The sequence below is a fragment of the Erpetoichthys calabaricus genome, chromosome 8 (genome assembly GCF_900747795.2).
Source record: "Erpetoichthys calabaricus chromosome 8, fErpCal1.3, whole genome shotgun sequence".
NCBI lineage: Eukaryota > Metazoa > Chordata > Cladistia > Polypteriformes > Polypteridae > Erpetoichthys > Erpetoichthys calabaricus.
Genome location: NC_041401.2, coordinates 90,476,727 through 90,497,656, shown reverse-complemented (window position 1 = coordinate 90,497,656; position 20,930 = coordinate 90,476,727). Strand labels below are relative to the sequence as shown.

At 37.3% G+C, this 20,930-nt stretch overlaps 1 protein-coding gene across 18 annotated transcripts in view; it reads left to right on the top strand.

Moving 5' to 3' along the window:
- The window catches only part of myo18ab (myosin XVIIIA b), a 336,877-nt gene that overhangs the window by 152,951 nt on the left and 162,996 nt on the right, over positions 1-20,930 (top strand). For 6 of the 18 annotated variants that reach the window (XM_051931142.1, XM_051931141.1, XM_051931134.1 and 3 more), the window contains exon 3: positions 18,085-18,147. The exons of 7 other annotated variants lie outside the window; for them this stretch is intronic. In XM_051931142.1, coding sequence (XP_051787102.1) covers positions 18,085-18,147 — 63 coding nt within the window. Of the gene's footprint in view, positions 1-7,565; positions 8,412-15,298; positions 15,398-18,084; positions 18,148-20,930 lie in introns of all 18 variants that reach the window. 5 more of the 18 variants (XM_051931135.1, XM_051931133.1, XM_051931136.1 and 2 more) reach the window with 4 other exon arrangements.

Here is a 20,930-nt window from a genome sequence, read left to right as displayed (position 1 = left end):
AATGCCAAAAAAAGAATTCTGACCTGTTACAGAAAATTAGAATAATTTTATATTCTTACCTAAAGCCATAACATACTGCTTTTGCCGTGTAATATTTACTTCAATTAATGTCTATAAACTTCCATTATTATGGACATACAGTACACAGCTTTTCCTACATATACAGTATAATATAGTTTGTCACGGCAAGAACAATAAAAAATAATTATGGGTAACTGTGGAAAATTGTGTGCCCACGCTAATGTTGGTCTTGAGATATCAGTATACTGTACTGGCTATAATTACACTGCAGACTTCCTCCCTTGATACAAGTTCTGAATGAGTAGTACTTTTTTTTTTTTTTAAATCTGTTTCACACAATAGATGGTGGCATAGTATACGGTGCAGTATTGTTAAACAGATGTTCAAGTGCCTTAGCTGATCAATGAACTTGTTGTTTGAATGCTTTAGGGCTTCTAGGTTCTTGAATAGACTTGTTCCAAAGTCTTGAGAATCTTTGCTAAACCTTCCGTTTAATTACTTTCCAAAGACAATTGCTGTCATTTCTCAATATTAAACACCAAGTATGCATTAAATCTATACAGTATAAATTAGTTTTATTTTGCTGTGTTTTTCATAATTTTAGGCTTAGGGTCTTGAAACCTGAAAAATCGATCATAAAATCTGACCCTGACTTATACGCCTGTTAAAAAATGCGACACTTTTTTTTTTTTTTTATATCTTAATTCCTCCAATCTCGCACCAGTTTCTCAGACACATCGAATTTTGTTGTAGCAGCTCAGTTACCAATTTCTTTCGCCACTTCAGTGACTTTTAATTTAAAACCAGCTTCATATTTTCTTCTGATCGAACGCTTCATCATAGATAAGGGATGCTGTTACAATAAAGGTGTATGAGGGTGTTAGATACAAAAAACACAAAACAGTGCAAACATCACTTCGGAATAGTTTGTGTATTACTGTCTGGTCACGTAGGCACAATATATAGAAAAAAAAGGCAGTGTGCTCTACAGTTAGTCTCTCAGGTGGGCGTTAGCATATCATAATCTCTTGGACCAATAGTGAAATACTGGAAATTATATGGTAAAAATCAAGCCCAGACTTATCTGTGGGAGAATTTAAACGCGATTATATACGGTAATTTAAAGAATGTATGTGTTTAATACCAAAAATTGATAGTCCTTTACATTATAAAATGTAAGCTTTTACATTCTTACATTATATTAGGAATGTAATGTAATATCTGGCAAATTATTTAAACTAATATCTCTCATTATGTGTGTTAACAAAAAAGAACCCAGTATGCTATGCAATAATTTCAAATAATAGTACAGGTAAAAAGTTTGTACAGATAAACATTATGCATGCTTTTATAAAAAATATTTGTATGCATGCCTATATACAGGGTGCTTTTTAAAGTCCAAATTCCAAAAAAGACATTTGAAATTTGTTTCTTCATTTCTGATAATGCATCCATTTAAGGAAGACCAAGTGCCATTATGGACACGAAGCAGCAAAGGGAAATTGGAAAGACTTAGTAGCAGCTAATCAAAAAAATAAATACTCCAGTTAATTAAAATATATTTTAAGATGGCAATATTATGTGAGCTGCCTTATCAGCAGCTCTAATAAGAGTATGCTATGCTGAAATAATGAGTTTTGAGCTGCGATCAGAGTGCTAAAACAATGGGTATTCTCTATTATTAATTGATGTATAATACCAGAGTTGGGGTATGTAGTAATTAAACGTTTTGCTTCCTTTACTAGTTTTATTTATCTTTAAAATTATAAGCAGATCTATATCTTGATATTGCACAGTGTTTCATTATAGGTAATCCTAGAAGTTGGAGTTGCTAAACCACTCGTAACATTTCATTTAAGTTTTTTTTTAAATCGGCTTCTACCCTATTTTGAATCCAATTAAGCCATTTAGAAGATAAATTCTCAATTTTAGTCAGCTATTTTTAATTCTTTAAGTGAATTTGTCAGGGAGTTTTTTGTTTTTAGATGGGTTAAGTTAAAAATCAGATCTATATGGTTAAAATACTTAGCAATTCACATTAGCATAGTACAATGTAAAATTTAAAATAATGAATACAGATGATGAAAACAAAGTTACAACAAGGATGTCACTAAAAAGGAGAGAGAATATTATGTTTTGAATCAGCTTTTCGGGATGAAGTGGGTATAGATGGTGTCAGTATGGTTGGGATAGATAAGTGTAATTTTTACAAACTTAATTCTTATACCATAGAGCATCAGAAATAATCAGGAATCAATTCCTGATCCACACGATCTAAGCCACCCATCGTGCTATTGTAGACGACCACGGCACAAGGCTTCATAACCTGCTTGTTGCCTTTTGCCAGTACAGTGACTGTAGATGCATTATGTATAGTGCTAAGAAGACAAACATCTTTCTTGTCTTTACATTTTAGTTCAAGCACTTTACACTTTTGCCAAGCTACTAGTGCACCTCGCTGTAATTTAGCTCTGCCCAAGTCTTTAGGTATGCCATGACATTTAGGACACACTGTTCTATATGCATCAGTCATTCTTTGCAGCAAGATGTCAAATAGCTCTGGCAAAATATAAAATTGTCCATAGTTACACAGTAATCTTGATCCAGCAGAGCATCTATCATAGTCGGCACCGATGACGTAGCAACGGCGTACTGATTGTATTTTGATTCAAACATTGTCCCTTTCCCTGTGTATAGAACCGAATTCTAAATGTATCCCATTTTAGTCACAAAGCTCATAAAGCTTTATGCCAAATCTTGCTTTTTTCGTTGTACTGTATCCTCTTAGGGCTCGTTTATACTTCACACTTAGAACGCATACGCGACCGCATTATGGATTTCACGCATTCCCAGCGTTCATTTGACGCGTCCTCTGAGCAGGTCCTCAGAAATTAACGCGATGCGTGCGCGAGTTGCAGTACCAGCAAAAAGTTGGGGGGTTAGGGGGTTGCACAGTGTCATAAAGTTGGAACGTGACGTCAGACTCTCTGTTTGCTATCTACATGTGACAGAAAGCTTCTATGCGGATCCTAGTAGGTTCGATGTGCACATTTTGATGTTTGATGAATTGGTCATTGTGGTGAAGCAAAATGCCGACATACAGATGCATTCGTGGTGCTTTTATATTCAAGTGTCGCATATTCCCGATCGTAACGACACGATACATTTTGAAAGTCTCACATACTATCTTTTGTGCTGTCTTTTTTTTCTGGGGCTTCCTCCTCACCTGACAGCAGTGGCAAACAGAAATAGATCGCCACACTGAACACATTAAATGTATGATATTCCAACTCTCTGCGCATTTAGAATCCTTAGATTTATACTTGATATCACTTTCATGATGAAATGCATTAAAGTAGATGCAGACGGAGGAGGGAAAGGAAGCAGAAGCGGGGCCGCAGATCCAGCGTTATGCTAAGGCTAAAGAAACAACCGCACAAGCCACCTCTACCAAGCCTGTATCTCACCAATGCCAGATCCCTGGTGCATAAAACGGAGGACTTGGAATTACAACTCGCTGGAAATCGCTATGTTCGTGACTGCTGTATTTTGATTATCACTGAAACCTGGCTTCACCCGGGGATACCCGATGCTAGTATGCAGCTAGCAGGTCGCACTCTGCTCCGCTGGGACAGGACAAAGGAATCCGGTAAGAGCAGGGGAGGGGGGCTCTGTATTTACGTGCATGAGAACTGGTGCAACAATGGGAAAATTATAGACAAACACTGTTCCCCTGACCTTAAATACATGTCTGTAAGATGCCGTCCATTTTTCCTACCGAGAGAACTAACAGTAGTGATTGTCATGGCTGTGTACATTCCACCCGACGCCAATGTAAACACGCCGCGCTCTCTCCTGCTGAATACCATTAACGAACAGCAGCGAGCCCCCCCTGACGGTGCTCATATAATTTCAGGAGACTTTAACAAGGCCAACTTGAAGACTGTACTCCCGAAATTTTATCAACATGTTAAGTGTTCTACTAGAGGGGAGAACACTCTGGACCATGTTTACTCCAACATCAAGCATGCGTACAGAGCCATACCCCTCCCCGAGCTCGGACAGTCCGACCATCTTTCTCTCCTACTCTCCCCAGCCTACACCCCCCTCAGACGCAGTGCCAAGCCCGCCATAAAGACTGTTACAACCTGGCCTGAAAATGCACTCTCCAAACTACAGGACTGCATCGAACAGACGGACTGGGACATATTTGAACACCAAGAGCTGGAAACATTCAGAGGAACGGTACTGGACTATATCAGGTTCTGCATCGGGAATGTGACTGTGGACAAAAACATTTGGGTTTTCCCAAACCAGAAACCCTGGATGACCAGCCAGGTCTGTACACTCCTCAGAGACCGCGACGCTGCCTTCAGGTCAGGTGACAGAGCTCTGTACAGGGCTGCCCGAGCCGCTCTGAAAAGTGGAATTAAAAAAGCCAAGACGGACCATAGAAGGAGCATAGAGTCCCACCTGTCCAGCCACAATACATGGGAAGTGTGGCAGGGAATACAAAACATCACAAACTACAGAGGCTGTGATGCAACAACAGGAGATCTGAGTGTGCCGCTAGCAGAGGAGCTAAACTGCTTGTTTGCTCGCTTTGAATCATCACCACAGCAGCACTCACCTGCTCCAGCCCTGCTCCCGCCCTCACCGGGTTCCTGCACTACTCCACTCACTGTAAAGGGGCACGATGTCAGATTGGTGCTCCTGGCAGTAAACCCCAAGAAGGCTGCCGGCCCAGATGGAGTGCCTGGTAGGGTGCTCAGAGTGTGTGCCCACCAGCTCACCTTTATCTTTACCAAAATCTTCAACCTCTCCCAAGCCCAGGCAGTCATTCCATCCTGCCTAAAATCAGCTACAATCATTCCAGTACCGAAGAAGTCTCCCATCACCAGCCTAAATGATTATCGCCCTGTGGCCCTCACTCCAGTAATCATGAAGTGCTTCGAGAGACTGGTTCTCCGTCACATCAAGGACTATCTCCCCCAAGACTTCGATCCCTACCTATTCGCATATCACACGAACAGATCCACAGAAGACGCCATTGCTGTAGCTCTCCACTCTGTGTTGAGCCATCTGGAGCAGCAGCAGAGCTACGTCTGGATGCTGTTTGTGGATTACAGCTCAGCTTTTAATACAGTCATTCCTGACATTCTCAACACCAAACTGGTCACTCTTGGCCTCCCCCCTCTCACATGTGTCTGGATAAAAGACTTTCTTACCTACCGGCTCCAGACTGTGAGACTAGGACCCCACCACTCCTCCATTCTCACACTGAACACCGGTACCCCACAAGGCTGTGTGCTGAGCCCCCTTCTGTACTGTCTCTACACTCACTACTGCAGTCCGGCCCACAACAACAACCTCATTGTCAAGTTTGCTGATGACACCACAGTGGTCGGACTCATCTCAAAGGGAGACGAGGCAGCTTACAGAGAGGAGGTCCTGAAGTTGGCAGCCTGGTATTCAAAGAACAATCTGGCTCTGAACACCAGGAAAACCAAGGAGATCATTGTCGACTTCTACTGACCTTCTACCGCTCATCCATCGAGAGCCTGCTGACGTATTGTATCACAGTATGGTACGGCAGCTGCACCATGGCAGACAGGGAGAGGCTTCAGCGAGTAGTAAAGGCAGCACAGAAGATCATCGGCTGCCCTCTCCCCTCCTTGATGGACATTTACATCTCCCGCTGCCTCAGTAGAGCAAAAAACATCATCAAGGACAGCTCCCACCCTGGCTCTGATCTGTTTGACCTGCTGCCCTCAGGGATGCGCTACAGGTGCATCACAACAAGGACAAACAGACTCAAGAACAGTTTTTTCCCAAAAGCCATAACCATTCTAAACTCGCACATGCACTGACTACACAGTCTAATCCCCCAACCCCTGGACATCCTTCTATCCATCAACTGTGCAATATCCAATATCTAAATGGTACTGAATAATAACTGTGTAATATCTGTATACTGTACAATATCATTACCCTTAGGGTCCAACATCCACTACTAACTGCACATGATCATCATTATTGTGCAATATTTAAATTATGTGCAATAACCCAATAGTGCAATAGTTATTTATTCTTTCTAGTATTTAAATAATGTGCAGTAACTCGATTTTAGTTATTATTCTTTCCATTTGTATATAGCGTCGCAGAACTTTTTTTTGCAACTTTTTGCATCATTTGTTTATTTGTTTATTTACTTGTTGTGTTCTACATATATGTCTGCACTGAAGGAGTTGCTTTTAATCTCATTGTACATGTGTATAGTGACAATAAAAGGCATTCTATTCTATTCTAGTATGTATGTTACATTTTACAGATAAATCATTCTTCTTCTTCTTCTTCTTTTGGCTGCTCCCGTTAAGGGGTCACCACAGTGGACCATCTTCTTCCGTAATTTTACAGATAAATCGTTAATTTCGTTTAAATAATAAACAGTGTTAATAATTACACACATGGGGGTGACACGGTGGCGGAGCGTTAGCACTGCTGTCTTGCAGGGAGTCACGTCGCTGATATTTCCTGCCTGGAGTTTACATGTTTTCCTGCTGGCTTTCCACAGTGTGCTCCGGTTTCCTTCCAAAGATATGCAGATTTGGTGACACTAAAATGACGCTAGTGTATGTGAGCGCTTGTATTCACCTTGCGATGAGCTGATGCCTCGTCCAGGGATTGTTTCTGCCTCGTGCCCAATGCTAGCTGGAATGGACACATCCCTGGATTGATGGATTTAATTATTAAACATCCTTTTCAGAGATATTGCGGTAATGTGTCATTGGAATTTAATGGGTGTTCCAGGCAATTCACAACACAGCGAAGCCAAACCGGTTCTCACTGTGATAATATCTCGCACTGCCACCTGGTGGATTCCTCCAGATTTACGTAAAGTACAAACATTACAATGCTTGCGTAGCAGGAGCGTCCGCTGCAGCATGTGTTACGTGAAGTATAAACACGGCCTTATAAGCTGTGAGACTTTCATCAGTGCTGACATTGTGTTCCAGAATGTAAATGCTCAGAAATTAAACTACAGTCGCCTGGTATATCTCCATTTTCGTCAGATTGGGTGCTGGATGGTTATTCTCATCAAAGTCTTCATTGTTGGTAAAATGCAGATATTTAATAATTAGTGAAAACCTACACTTTGGCATATTTCTCCAAAGAACGGCATCAATGACAGCACTTTTATAGCCCGAGTACAGTTGCTTTTAGCACAGTTTCCACAGCCCGAGTAATGCTTGGGTCTAATCCTAAGGAAGATAAAGTTGCTTGAATAGTTTTTTATGCGCTTACTGAACATCATTATGCCTTGGTCAGGATATACAATAGACAAGAGCAAAATTTACTTTGGCAGTGGAAGACGTGTTTTGGATTCTTGAGTGTTTGTGTTATATCTGATCAAGCTAATTCATAAAATTCAAAGCTAGATTAACATTTGTGTCCTTTTGATTTGTGACTTTGAGTTATTTATTTTGACAATGTTCACATTTTCTTTTTTTTTACTTTCTTTCTTGAATTAAAAATCATTCCAGTCTGACAGTAAAAATGGTATGACTGACTGCTCCTCTGCAATTAAAAGCCCTGAGCCACCTAAAATACCATTCCGTGTTAAAAATCCAGAACTGCAGAGGGAGACTCTCAAAAGTCCAGAGCTGTCAAGGTTTCAGGACTCCATTACGAATTCTGAGGATTTGTATTCCTTCAATAACTCTGATCCATCTGATATATGTTCTAATTCACTGCAGAGGGCAGAAGCGACTTTTTTGAATGGTGAAAGTAAATTGTCACTTGAGAAAGCTAGCACCCCAGTCAATGGCTCTGAGAAAACATTCAGCATCAAACAGGACATGCCCGAGGACCAAAGCTCAACCAGAAAAAAGGTGGTCAAGGTGGCCCGCAATGTGGTCCGCAAAGTGATTCCTGTAGAGGAGCCAACATCTGCCTTAAATAATTGTGGTAAGGGGCAAGATTCTATCCAGAGATCAGACAGTAGTCCCTTAAGGGAAGTGAAAATGGCACAAGAACTACCTAAGCCAATACCTAGACAAGGCCGACCATCCTCCTTTATTTTCAAGCATGACAGAATTAAGAAGGAACCATTAAAAGATGACCTTGCAACTGGCCTTTCTAGTTTGATGGCTCGGGGAAGAACAAAAGAACACCGAATACGATTCAGGAGACCTGGGAAGAAAGAGGAGCTGGGACTTGCCTCTCCAGAGCCACAGGACCATGAGCAACAAATCGTACTTGATGAAAAACCTGAATTGTCCCCTGCTGCAGAGCAAGATGAGCCTTCAAGCATGCATCCAGTTGAGATGGAGGATATGTCTCTGTCAGAACCAATGCCATTGCCTCCTGAAAGTGATTTGAAGCTAAAGGTACATGCTTTTGTGAGAGTAGTTGCATGTATGACTTACTAACTTTGCAAGGTCTAGCATGGTGATATCCCAACAATCTTCAATGATTTTTATACACTACACATTGAATTTTATTTTTATTTTTTTTCTGTTTTTTTGGTTGTTGTTTACTGCATTGCATGTTCAATTGTAGTCTCAGGTTGATTCCCACTGCATGACTAACTTAAATTTTTACACAAAGGTCATCAAATGATTCCCACTCTACAAGTAACTTGCATTAGTATGCCATCATCTTTGTTTTGTTCTGCCTCTCTTGTAGTGTTTTAAATTAAAACATTTATGTTTTATTGGCTAACTAAAAAGATTACAATATGCAAGCTTTCGAGGCAACTGAGGCTTGAAGAAGGGGCCTGATCTTGCCTGAAGAAGGGGCCTGAGTTGCCTCGAAAGCTTGCATATTGTAATCTTTTTAGTTAGCCAATAAAAGGTGTCATTTTGCTTGGCTTTTCTCTACATTCATAATGGCTAACACGGTACAACACCCTAGTACTACAAACATTTATGTTGAAATGTTCATACTGGAATTCCATTTGCAGATTTCTATTATAGAAATATTATAATCAGAATTCATATGACAATATTGCACAGTGCCATTCACATGTCACATGCATGTTTTAAAGTTTGTTGTCATAATTTAAGCTATTATTATAACACATTAATTTAACCTCTTAATTAGCAATTGAATTGTCATTGTCACCCTGTGCTGACAGATGGGCCCTAGACTCCCACAACCCTGTAATTTTATTCTTTTTTTTTTTAGTGTCATGGTGTTGTCTTGATATTCACTAACTTTGATTCTGTTCATTATTTCTGAACAATTTATCATCTAGCATGGGGTTGTAGGGTTGCCTTTTCTGAATCCACCTGTAGACTGTTGATTGCAATTGGCTTTTTAAATGGAACACCTCTGTGCTATATAACAACAAAAGAAAGTTTCAGCAGTTTGTCTGCTTTGTTTATGCTCCTTAGTTAGTAAACAGTAAAAAAAAAAAAAAAATGTTGCTTCATGTTTCATTCTTTATTAACACGGTAATGTAAGTGAAAGATTAAAAGCGCTATCTGGTGGAGAAAAAAAGATTGGAAAAGCAGTTTTGAATAAACTACTCTAATTCAGGTAGTCTGAGAAAAAGTACTCCTGTGTAAGTTGCAGGGCCAGATTTGATACTTTGTGGTACTGGACTGAGGTTAGTCTTGTGTTGGTGCAGGATGAAACCCTGACAAACATTTTTTTCCCCTATAGTTCTACTATCATTTTTATAATGTCAGTATTGTAGTGCACACATCTGGTCACGCTGGTTTTAGATAGATAGATAGATACTTTATTAATCCCAATGGAGAGAAAAGCCAAGCAAAATGACACCTTTTATTGGCTAACTAGAAAGATTACAATATGCAAGCTTTCGAGGCAACTCAGGCCCCTTCTTCAGGCAAGATGTAATGCCTGAAGAAGGGGCCTGAGTTGCCTCGAAAGCTTGCATATTGTAATCTTTCTAGTTAGCCAATAAAAGGTGTCATTTTGCTTGGCTTTTCTCTACATTCATAATGGCTAACACGGTACAACACCCTAGTACTACTTAATCCCAATGGGAAATTCACATTCTACAGCAGCAGTATAATGATACAATAAATAATATTAAATTAAAGAATGATAATAATGCAGGTGAAAAACAGACAATAACTTTGTATAATGTTAAATGTTAACGTTTACACCCCCGGGTGGAATTGAAGAGTCGCATAGTTTGGGGGAGGAACGATCTCCTCAATCTGTCAGTGGATTTTAATCAGTTTTAGCCGATTAACTTTTCTTTTTTCCTTATCTAACCTGTTCACTAGCTCCTTCTATCCAGTTTCATTTTTTGAATTTATGGTGTAATCCAGACAAATTCCTTTATGACTACATTAGGAGTATTGCAGAGAAAATATCCAGTATTCATGGCATGGAAAAATCTACATCATGTGTCATTTATATAATTAATTGCAGTTTCAAAAGAAAGGACTCAGCAGGCCAGTTTTGTCTTTTTGTGATCACTTTGTAAGCATTATTTGAATAATGAATCACTAATGAGACCCAACTATAAATCTAGCATTTACATTTTCTAAGCTAATTTATACTTACAATATTTGTTAACTTTATTTAATTGTAAGTCTAGGGCAGCTATAATGTAATGGTTCTTGCTTCTGTTTCTTGGATTAGTTATATGCTAAGTTATCCCTTATGTGATGTGTTCACCCATACTTACACATATGTGCATGGGTTATCCCCTTCTCTCCCTGACAAACCCAGAAAGCGATTGTTAGGTTGTTTTTTTTCAGATTCATTGTGTGTGTGTGTGTGTGTGTGTATGTATGTATGTGTGTGTGTGTGTGTGTGTGTGTGTGCGCACTTGTTGGTGTGGATTTTGTGTGACAGTGTGTGTACATGTATGCTTGTGGGTGGGTATATGCGCATGAATGGGCCCAATGTTGGGCTTGCACCCCAGATAGATCTGAGTCCTACATTGCGATCATTGTCTCCTGGATAGATGGCAGACCTATCAACCCCGAGTTGAGTTAAGCAGGTTTGAGAATGTTAAAATAATCACACTCTGGCTTATAATTTATTATTATTTATTATGTTTTTGTTACCAGCAATATGATTAGGTTGTGTGTGAAGTATATTTGCATTTTGCATTTTAGATGCAATTTGCATCTATTTTGCTTTTATTTGGACACATATGGACTGGAAGTGTGAATTCCTACACATTCAATTTAATATTGTCTAAACTGTTCATTAGTAGAAGACTGGAACTATGTTTCCTAGACATTGTTATAGACTTGAATTCTTTATGTAAATTTTGTGCTAACACAGTTATGTCTTCAATACACAATCAAATGTGCAGTACTCTGTTAAGCTAGAACAGCTTTGTTAAGTAAATCAGCTGTTTTTTTTGTGTGTTGGTAGATGGTATTTGTTTATTAAAGTGACTTCCACTGTTGAAATTACAAGTGGTAATGTATAGACTCAGGATATTCCAGTGGCTTGCAAGTGGAGGTTAAAGATTGGGTTTGTGGTGCCCTCATTGAGCAGATGTAAACTCCTGCTTTGTCAGCCACAGTAGGTCTCAGGTATTTCAACTTACTTACATTTTCTAAATTTTTTTTGTTTCCACTTTCACAAATTTTCTACTTCATCAACACTAATTAAATGCTACTACAGAGACCTTAAAAAAAACAAAAAAACACATCAATGATGTACATAACCCTAGCCATGTGAAGTATGATTTATAATGCCATAGTTAGGTGTTTAATATTGTGTATATCTGTGGTTTTTGTCATTGAAAAAAGCATGTATGTGATGTAATAAAGCAAAGAGAAATGTTTCATTTGTAACCAAAAAAGATCAAAAAGCGAAAAACTTGCTGTTACAGATTGTTGTTACTCCATGTCATGATTACTCAATAGGTAATCTTACTACTACAGTATTTGCACATTGAGCAAATCAGCTATGAGATTATATACTGCACATTCTCAGTTTCTCAACATTTTCATATTTCTAAATATTATTAATATTCCTAAACAGTAGTTACCATACATATAAAATAATTCAATTATGTCTCTTGAATGTACTGTATGTTGCCATTTATTTTGCAGTAAAAAGACCATTGGAGCGATGCATGTCTCATGGTGAGTGTGAGTTGTGTGCGCTTTGTGATTTACTTTGTAGCTCAGATCATATTTAGATAGGTGAACAAAAAACAGATACATAGATTAATGATGGAATGCCAAGTAATTCCCCCTAATTTTTCCTGTCTATTAAAGATTTGAAATATACAGTGTTAACCGGTTAAAGTGACAGTAATACAGTCTCACCAAAAGACACACGCATGCAAATCCACACTGTTGAGCCTACTGCATCTTTGTCAAAATTTGCACAAATTTGTACAGAAGACCATATATTTTGTTTCTGAAGTTTCTCCCCGGGGAACTTTATTTAGTTACCGCACCTCCACTTTATTAGGAAAATGCCCCTTAGGTGTATTTTTGGTATCTAGCACATTTTTGTCATTTCTGACCAGCTTAATCCAGATTTAGGGGCATGTTGGGTTGGAGCCTATATTCAGCTAGCATAGAGAGAACAAGGCAGGAACAAACACTGGACAGTGTGACTTGACACATTTTTCCCATTGGGAATTTAGTGACACCACATGCACTTTATTCCATGGCAACTCTGGGTATCTCTGCTAGTCATTTACAAGCACTGTGCCTATTATGATAAATATTTGTAATTATGAATGCCTGTTCAATAACTATACAACCTGTGGAGAGAAATCTTACCTGAATCTACTGGTGCGAGTGCCAGTGGTCCTGTATTGTTTGCCAGAAGGGAGATGAGCAAATCTGTAGCATAGCTGAGGTTTTTAATAATGTTCCTTTACTTAATCTAGAATTTGGCTCTTGATGACTGACAGTTTTAATTTTATTAGCATGATCTGTATAAAGTTTTGCTGTATTTTCTCCTGGGAAAATATTTATATTTACACATACCTACATTTAGTAAAAGCATTTTTCAGAGCTTGCCACAATTTAAGTACTGGATAATCAACCTGCAAAAAAAAAAAAAACATATACTGAAATGATTTTGCAATATTTTTTTTTAAACTGGTCTTTTTTTTGACTTGCTTTGACTGCTTATTGAAGCAGATGAACATACCATGTACTCTCCAGTTATTATTTATTTGCTTCCATTTTTTGTATTGTGCTTCCATTGAACCTGTTGCAGCTTAGTGAGAATAAACCTTAAAAATTCTACAGCTTTATATATTATACAGTAGCAACTTTTACATTAAGGATATTTTTGTAGTCACAAAGCTAGTACTGAGTAAATCTTCAGCATTAGATGTTCATTTGTCACTATAGTGCTTTCTTTAATTTGCGTCCAGGCGTTTGCAATCATTTCAATAGCTTCTTTTGCGTTAATTTTAATCTCCTCCTGTCTACAAGTTATGCTGACGAGAATTTTTCTCAGTATTTCCTTGCGATAATACACTTTCAAGGTGCGGATGATGCCCAAACCCAATGGCTAAAGTACTGCTGTGCAATTGGGTGGGAGGAATTCAATGCGAACATTATCTAAATGTAGAAGCATGTTGTGGGCAGCTCAGTTATCAATCAGAAGCCGAATCATCCTTTTCTTCTTCTTCATATTATGAGGTTTGGGATTCCCCACCCACCCAATTGGAACAACACGCGGAAGTGCGATTGCTGTGTCTGTGGAAGATTGTTTGTCGGTTGGCAGGGCAACAGCAGGGTCACAGCGGTGCAGCGAGGTGCCACAGAATCAATTCTTAAAAGATCGGGGTTGCGCTATAAATCCCTGTCTTGTACTCCAAAACACGAAGCTGAGTCTCAGTACTTTAGCAACACCAGTTTTATTCAGCTTGAAACAGAAACAGCAGAGTTATTTATTGTAGTGGGATCTGCCACTCTCCTATTCACAGACACAGCAGTCAGGCAGGGTCGTGGCCAGGTTAGTGGCCAAGTAATACTGTGCCCTATGCATTTATAATGTTCCTTGCATCACCCATCGAGATATTTTCTGTTTTCTTAGAGGTGAGCCGCAGCAGAGCTGTGAGCCTGCTGTTGCTCCGGCAATGGATAAACTGTCTTCCACAGACGTGGTGATCGCACTACAGGATGCTCTTCGGCGTGTTGTCCCATTGGGGTAGGTCCCAAGAGAGTTTAGAAACCTCACCTTTTCTTGAATGAGTGGCACATTAATAGGAATGTTTCTTGAATGAGCATCACTGAACCGACATAATCGGCGTCTTCAAATGCAGCAGTTTGCATACGTTTGCAACCCAAGATTTTTCTTCTTTTTTTGCTCGGCCTTTCAAGAAAGTTGACAGTGTCGATGGCGAAATTCTGAATTCACTGGCGTCTTTTTTCGTTTTGCTGCAATCAAGAGCTGCAAAAATTAAGTTTTTTTTATTTTCTAATATGAACTGTTATTGTTTTTTCGTGTCTGCCGTTTGTATAGGAGGGTGACATTGAGTTAAATTCCAATGGATGTTTTTCAGATGTTGACAAGTAATAAGCAAAATGTATCACTGAAAACCACAGAAAACAAACACAACAAAAAAACAGTAAAGTAAAGGAAAGTTCGTAGAAAGAAAATTTTTTTTTTACAGTGTTTCTGTTTGGGGATCATTGTGCACAACTGAGCTGCAATCACAGAACTAACTGCTCTGTGGATAATTCATTCAAGCATTTCAAGGTCTTTTGGACACTTTATTGTAATGAAAGTATCTGCTGAATGTACTTCGTAGTAACAAGATTTCTATAGAAATATGGGGAAACTTTCGGGACCATAGAAACTTTCGTTGTAAAGATATTCGTTGTAATAGAATTTTACCTGTATTTTGAACCATTCAGTGAATTTGTTGAAGCTCTCCTAAAAGTAAAAAGTTGCAGTAAAAGTGCAACGTGCAAAGCCATCAGATTGCTAAGGGTCAACTCATAGTGTAAATTGTTTTCTGACTCAATACCACATAATGTGTCAGCGTTTTGTATGAATCTAACATATATGCAGTCATGCCGTATGTCCTAATCTTATTTGAATCATGATATGAAACCTTTCAAATATGTGTGAAAAAGGTGGTTAAAAAAACAAAAAACAGAGTAGCCTGGTAGTGCATGGGATTATTTTAATTCTTAATTTTGACTGACTTACTATGTGACCATAATATCTCAGAGTTTATGCTCTGTAATGTGGCTGGTCTTTCATGTGTTACGCACAAGCATGTTTGGGGCAATGGAGTGTGGTGAAGATGTATTTCTGTCCAACTCTTGGTAATATGGTCTGTTTGAAGGAGAATAACCTTACCCAGGAGACTGTGGCCCCAGATCTAGGCACGAAGCAGCTGATCTTGAACAAGTCTGATGAGAGGCCCATTCCTTCTGTGCTTCAGGTGTGTATCGCCAAAGTGCCAGGTTGTCTCTTGGTGTTACTAGTGCTTATATTCATGTTTGCATTTTTCTGCAACTATTCATTTGTGTGTCTTGAAGTAACCAATCACAAAAGACTGTTTTGTTTAGCGGGTGGGGAGGATCTGATTCATAACTGAACTACAAATGCCTTAAGTTTTATTTACAAAGATGTCCTTCTAAATATCAACAAATGTTGTGACACAAAAAACTGCAGGTGACTGAAATTATAATGATGTTTTCTTTCCTGGAATATGGATACGTTTTCCTTATTCTTATTGATTAAATATAATTTTATTGTTGAGAAAGCGGAAATATTTTATTTTGATAATCTTTAAGTGCTTTTGAGGAAAACTGTGAAACTGATTATTTGAAATGAATAATGCATAGCTTCAGAATTCATGTATGGGTTAGTAGAACAGAAATAGAGTTGTTTTGGTAGTTAATATTCAGTTCACACATCCGAAAATAAATTGTTACACTTTAGAGTCTTCAGAGTAGGTTACAGTAATAAGCATTTAGATAGATAGATAGATAGATACTTTATTAATCCCAATGGGAAATTCACATTTTCCAGCAGCAGCATACTGATACAATAAATAATATTAAATTAAAGAATGATAATGCAGGTGAAAAAAAGACAATAACTTTGTAAATATGTAAATATTTAATAATGTGGTAGTCATTTTAATATACAATAAGTATATAAACTGATGAAAACTACATTTATATACACTACTGATCACACTAGGATTGTGTTGATTGAGAAAATCTGATAAGTGTAGTAATCTGGGGTCTCATTTATAAAACTTCATGTAGATTTGAGCTTGAAAGTATGTGTAAGCAAAAAAAACAGGAAAATACATATGCCAAAAAACTGATTTATAAAACACACATTTGTATACAATTTACCTTTAAAGTTCATAATTATTTTATAAATGTGTGTATGTGAATTTGCCTTGAACACTGCCCGTTTGGCAACCTGAGCCAAACATATGGAGCATGCTAATTATCCTCATACATATAAAGTCAGGCTGCTTCAGACAGTTCATTGGCTGATAGAGCAGCCTCTCCACCGACACATTGCAAGTAGTTAGATAGAAAATCTCTCCTTTAAGTTAGAGGCAAGCAAATAACCTTAATTTTGTATCCTAAGTGCTGGTGTTGTCAACATGAATGTGGTAAGCTCTGCCTGAAATAATAAAAAAAAGTCCAATCTCAAGCAATGAAATAGATTTCTCATTACTGGCAGACTGTACATTTAGCAGGAGGAGGAAAAAGCACATCTATGCTGTACAATTTCTGATGCAAATGGCATCTGTAATCTGAGATGCCTTATTATGCAGCATTATGCCACAGCAGTCCGGATGTTTCTCATTCTCATCTTAGCATCACAGGTGACTTATGCATTAATGGAATTTAACTGCTTACAGTTAACAAAATCAGCTTCATTCTCTTTAGGTACCCTTATTGCAATATGTAATAGTATGTTAGGAAAACCAGGCACTGGTGCAAAGGAAACTGAAAGTAGCGCCTCATCAGCCGATGTGTGGTTTCCAGCATAGCAGGTGTGATGGAGCTGAAGTTTGGCTGAAATATTCCTGACCTTTCAGCCAGTTCCCTCTCATAGGTGCCTGTTTCCAGAAATCTCACCATTGCTAAAACCTGCATATGAATAGATAAAGCCTGATTTCAGTTCTAAGAGTATGGCTCTTGGAAGCCCAAATTGGCTCATGAGCCAGTCATCATCATGGTCAAAAAATGCTTATTCTCTTCATATGTGACCATTTTCATACTCTTCAAATAGCACCAAACAAGCTATGTTAAGTCAAACTATTAGACTATGAATAGGCTATAGAGCATGAGACTTGTAGCTTTCTGTATAAAAGGTATGAATTGCACCTGTGTTTCAATGCAATTACTGACAAAAAGTGATTGCTTTGGTTTCTAGTCTTGATAAGTGACAACAGGCTCCTGATATATAATGGAAGGAATAAGTTTGTTCAGTGTAAGCATGCAGCATTAGCCCTTTGAAAATGCAACTACAATATAGTCAGAACATCATATTCATCGCTTCTGAAGTTTAATGTTTGTCATGTCAATACACATTATAATAACGGCACGGTAATATGGATAAATATATGTGTGATTCATCATTTAGCTGGTTAGGATGCATCTTCCAACTTCATCAAGGGTGTCATTAGTCAAAGTTGCTGTAAATGTACACAATTTCCTGTCAGGTTTTCTTTTACTAATACCAACTTTGGTGTGGAAAATTGGCTATGCACATTTTGGGCCCCTTTTTTGCATACACGAGCTTTAAATTTTTGACATTTGATCTGTCAAATTGCTAGGTCTTTTTTTTTTCTTTTTTTTTTTGCAGATGCAAATAATTTATTCATTTTTAGTTATTCCCTATTATAGTATAATTTCAGTACCAGGTAGAAAAACGTCCATGTTATTCCTTTATAGTGAAAAGGCTGATTGGTATTTTTTTTTATTTGCAGCACGGTTCTGTGTCATATCTGTCATTAGTATATGTTCTTTCCCTAAGTCCTAGTTCCTATTGATAAGTTTGCATCAAATGTTATATAGCACAAAGTTAGATGGTGAAAGGCTTTTGATCTTTCTATTTCTTGCACGCTGAATCTATTGGTAATCTGACCTCTAGGTTGCCCAGCTCACCCCAGGAGAGGAGGCTGAGAGACGACTTGAGAGGATCTTCACAAGTTCTGTAATTCAATTCTTTTCATTTTCATTTTATTTTCTGACAGACTATTGGTGCATAAAAATCACATACGCATTTATTTTAGCATTGAAATATTCTGAATCTCACTGCTATAAATCTGTTTAATTGCTATGCAAGTTCTTATGAGTTCCTTGTGTGAGCCACTATGTTATGCAGACAAATAATTTTCTTTTTATAGGTATTATTTAATTTATGCAACAGCAACAGCTTATTAACTGACTGGCAAAAGATAATTCAAACAATACTAGAACCACTACATTCACTTTTAAAACACTTACATTCCCCTTTCCTTTTTCTAAGAGAAGTGGATTTTCTATGCTTCTCTTGTTAACACTGTTTATATGCATTTTATACTAGGAACTTTATCCTAAATTCACATTGGAAAGCATTTGGTCTTGTGCATTATCTGTTGCATTTTTTGTTATAGTACAAAAGAAACATAACTGGGTTTCAAGAAGAAATATGAGTATCTTACTGATCTTGATTTTGATTATTAATAAATAGACACTGAATGTCTAGGGCTAAAATAAGAAACAGTGTTCATGGATTTAAGGTTGACTGTGACCTTGGTTTGTCATCTGGGGACTCATAGGTGCTTGCACAGTCCTGGTTTTGGGGCACTTCATATTAACACATTTTTAGCTTCTTGCATTAATAACTGCTTCTGCTGTACTTGTCACTTTACAAAAATTTGTTTAACTCCTAACTTTCCATGTTCTTCTTTAGTTTTACATATGTACTTGTCCAGTTAAATGGTTATTTCTGAGCAGGTCCCATTGCTTTCATTGCTGTTTTGCAAAGGAAAGTAAAATAAGCGCTTTTATATTCAATAATATTTTTTTGTGAGTAAAGACTATATAAAGTTGAATTTTTATGAAAGAATCAATTTACATTTTTTAACTTTATATTATCTTTATCCTCCTCTAGACAATTTTTAAAATTATATTTGGCATAGTATGTTCAAAATTTGCAAGGTCTAGTTCAGTCTGTATTAGTAGGATTTGTTGGTTTCCTGCAGTATAAACTACTTCCTGAATTTTATTATTAGGTGTCAAAGCCGAATATTGTGAACAATTAAGAAATTATAGGTGTAAATACTAATTCTTCTGAATGCATTAAATACTTTATGACTTGTACTTCCATGTAAGGCCAACTGAAGGTTGATCTGGTGTGTTTTTTTTTTTTAAATATACATTTAAAAACGTAATTTTAAAAAAATTGTATCTGTTGTATAAGCTGGGAAAGGTGTTTACTTCCTGTTGCAGCCTTCAAATTAAATTCCTTTGATGAAATATGGATTCTTCTACAAAACAATCAAATAGTTGATGTAAAATATGTCTAAAGGTACTTATTGAGAATTTCAGATCTCTTAGGGTATGTTTACATTGCAGTACTGAAAATTGAATTCTTGTTTTGCACTTTGGAGTGTTTAAATTTATATTTACATCTGAAATGCCTGTGTTTATTTCACCTTATACAATTTCTTGTATTAAGAATTTGTTAGTTTCCACATGCCCCTTAGGGTCAGAGGACAGGGTCAGTTACTGTACAGTGTCCCTGGAGCAAGTGCAGTTTAAGGTCCTTGCTCAAGTGCCCAGCAGAGTGGAGTCTCTTTTGGCAGAAGCAGGGATTCAAACCTTCCCGGATACCAGCGCAGATCCTTAGCTTCAGAGCCACCTCTTCACCCATTTTTTTTTTGTTTTTGATTCAATTCCGTATAAGAATCAAATAAAGTATGAGTTTGTTGAATATTGCACCATATCAAATGTAGTTACATTTTTGCTTGGTTTAGAGTAAATGTGACTGCAAACAGAGACACTACCTGTATTTAAAGGCTGAACTGGCTCCAGCATTTTTGTTTTATTCTCTATTTATGGACTCCTCCTTTTCGTTTCTTCTCAATATCTGGTAGTATTTTTTTGAAGGATAGTTTTGGATTTGTTTTTTGAAAATTTTCTATTTGTATTGCTTAGCCTTCAAGCATTGTTTGGCATATTTTTTATTTTTGCTTTTTTGTATTTCTTTGTCCTTTAAGTTTTGTTTGGCATTTAAGCATATTTTAACCTATTATATATTTTGGCCTTTTGTATTTTTTGATATTTAATTCCACCTAATTGTATGTTTTATTTGGGCTTTTATATTGCCTGGTATATTCTTTCTTATCTTTAATTGATTTGTTTCAGCATATGGAAATGAATCCAATTAAGCTATTATCATTGTTTTGTTCTAACGGTTTTCCTTTCACATCTATACCCTGAATTGCAACATGATTGAACTTTCAACATTTAGATATGTATAGACCACTATTTTGCCTCCAAACCCTTCATATCTCGCTCCTGTCTCGTGTCCACAAGTTGCTTTGTACAGATAATGCAGTGACAATTTTGCCAAAGCAGCAGCAGCTGCAATTTTACATTTTTTCTTGCTGAAAAATTTGCATGTCTTTTACATTGAAAACAATATTAAGTAGCAAAGCAGACAGCTTGCTTTTGCGGTTTGTGGTACTTTATTGTGTTGCATCTGTCAGACAAATTTGTTTTTTATTAATTCTGTGCATGTGAGGCACATTCAGGAAGGATATTTTTATATTGGATTTGGATTGATTATAAAATTAAGTCATACCAAAAAGTCACATATAAGCCAAAAATTAGAATTGAGTCACTTTTAGCTATAGTTACTGAGTTACTTTTTCATATTTTGTATTATCGTTGAAACTGATACAATGATGTTGTTCATAATTATTGGATTTGATATTGTTTTCTTGTTGT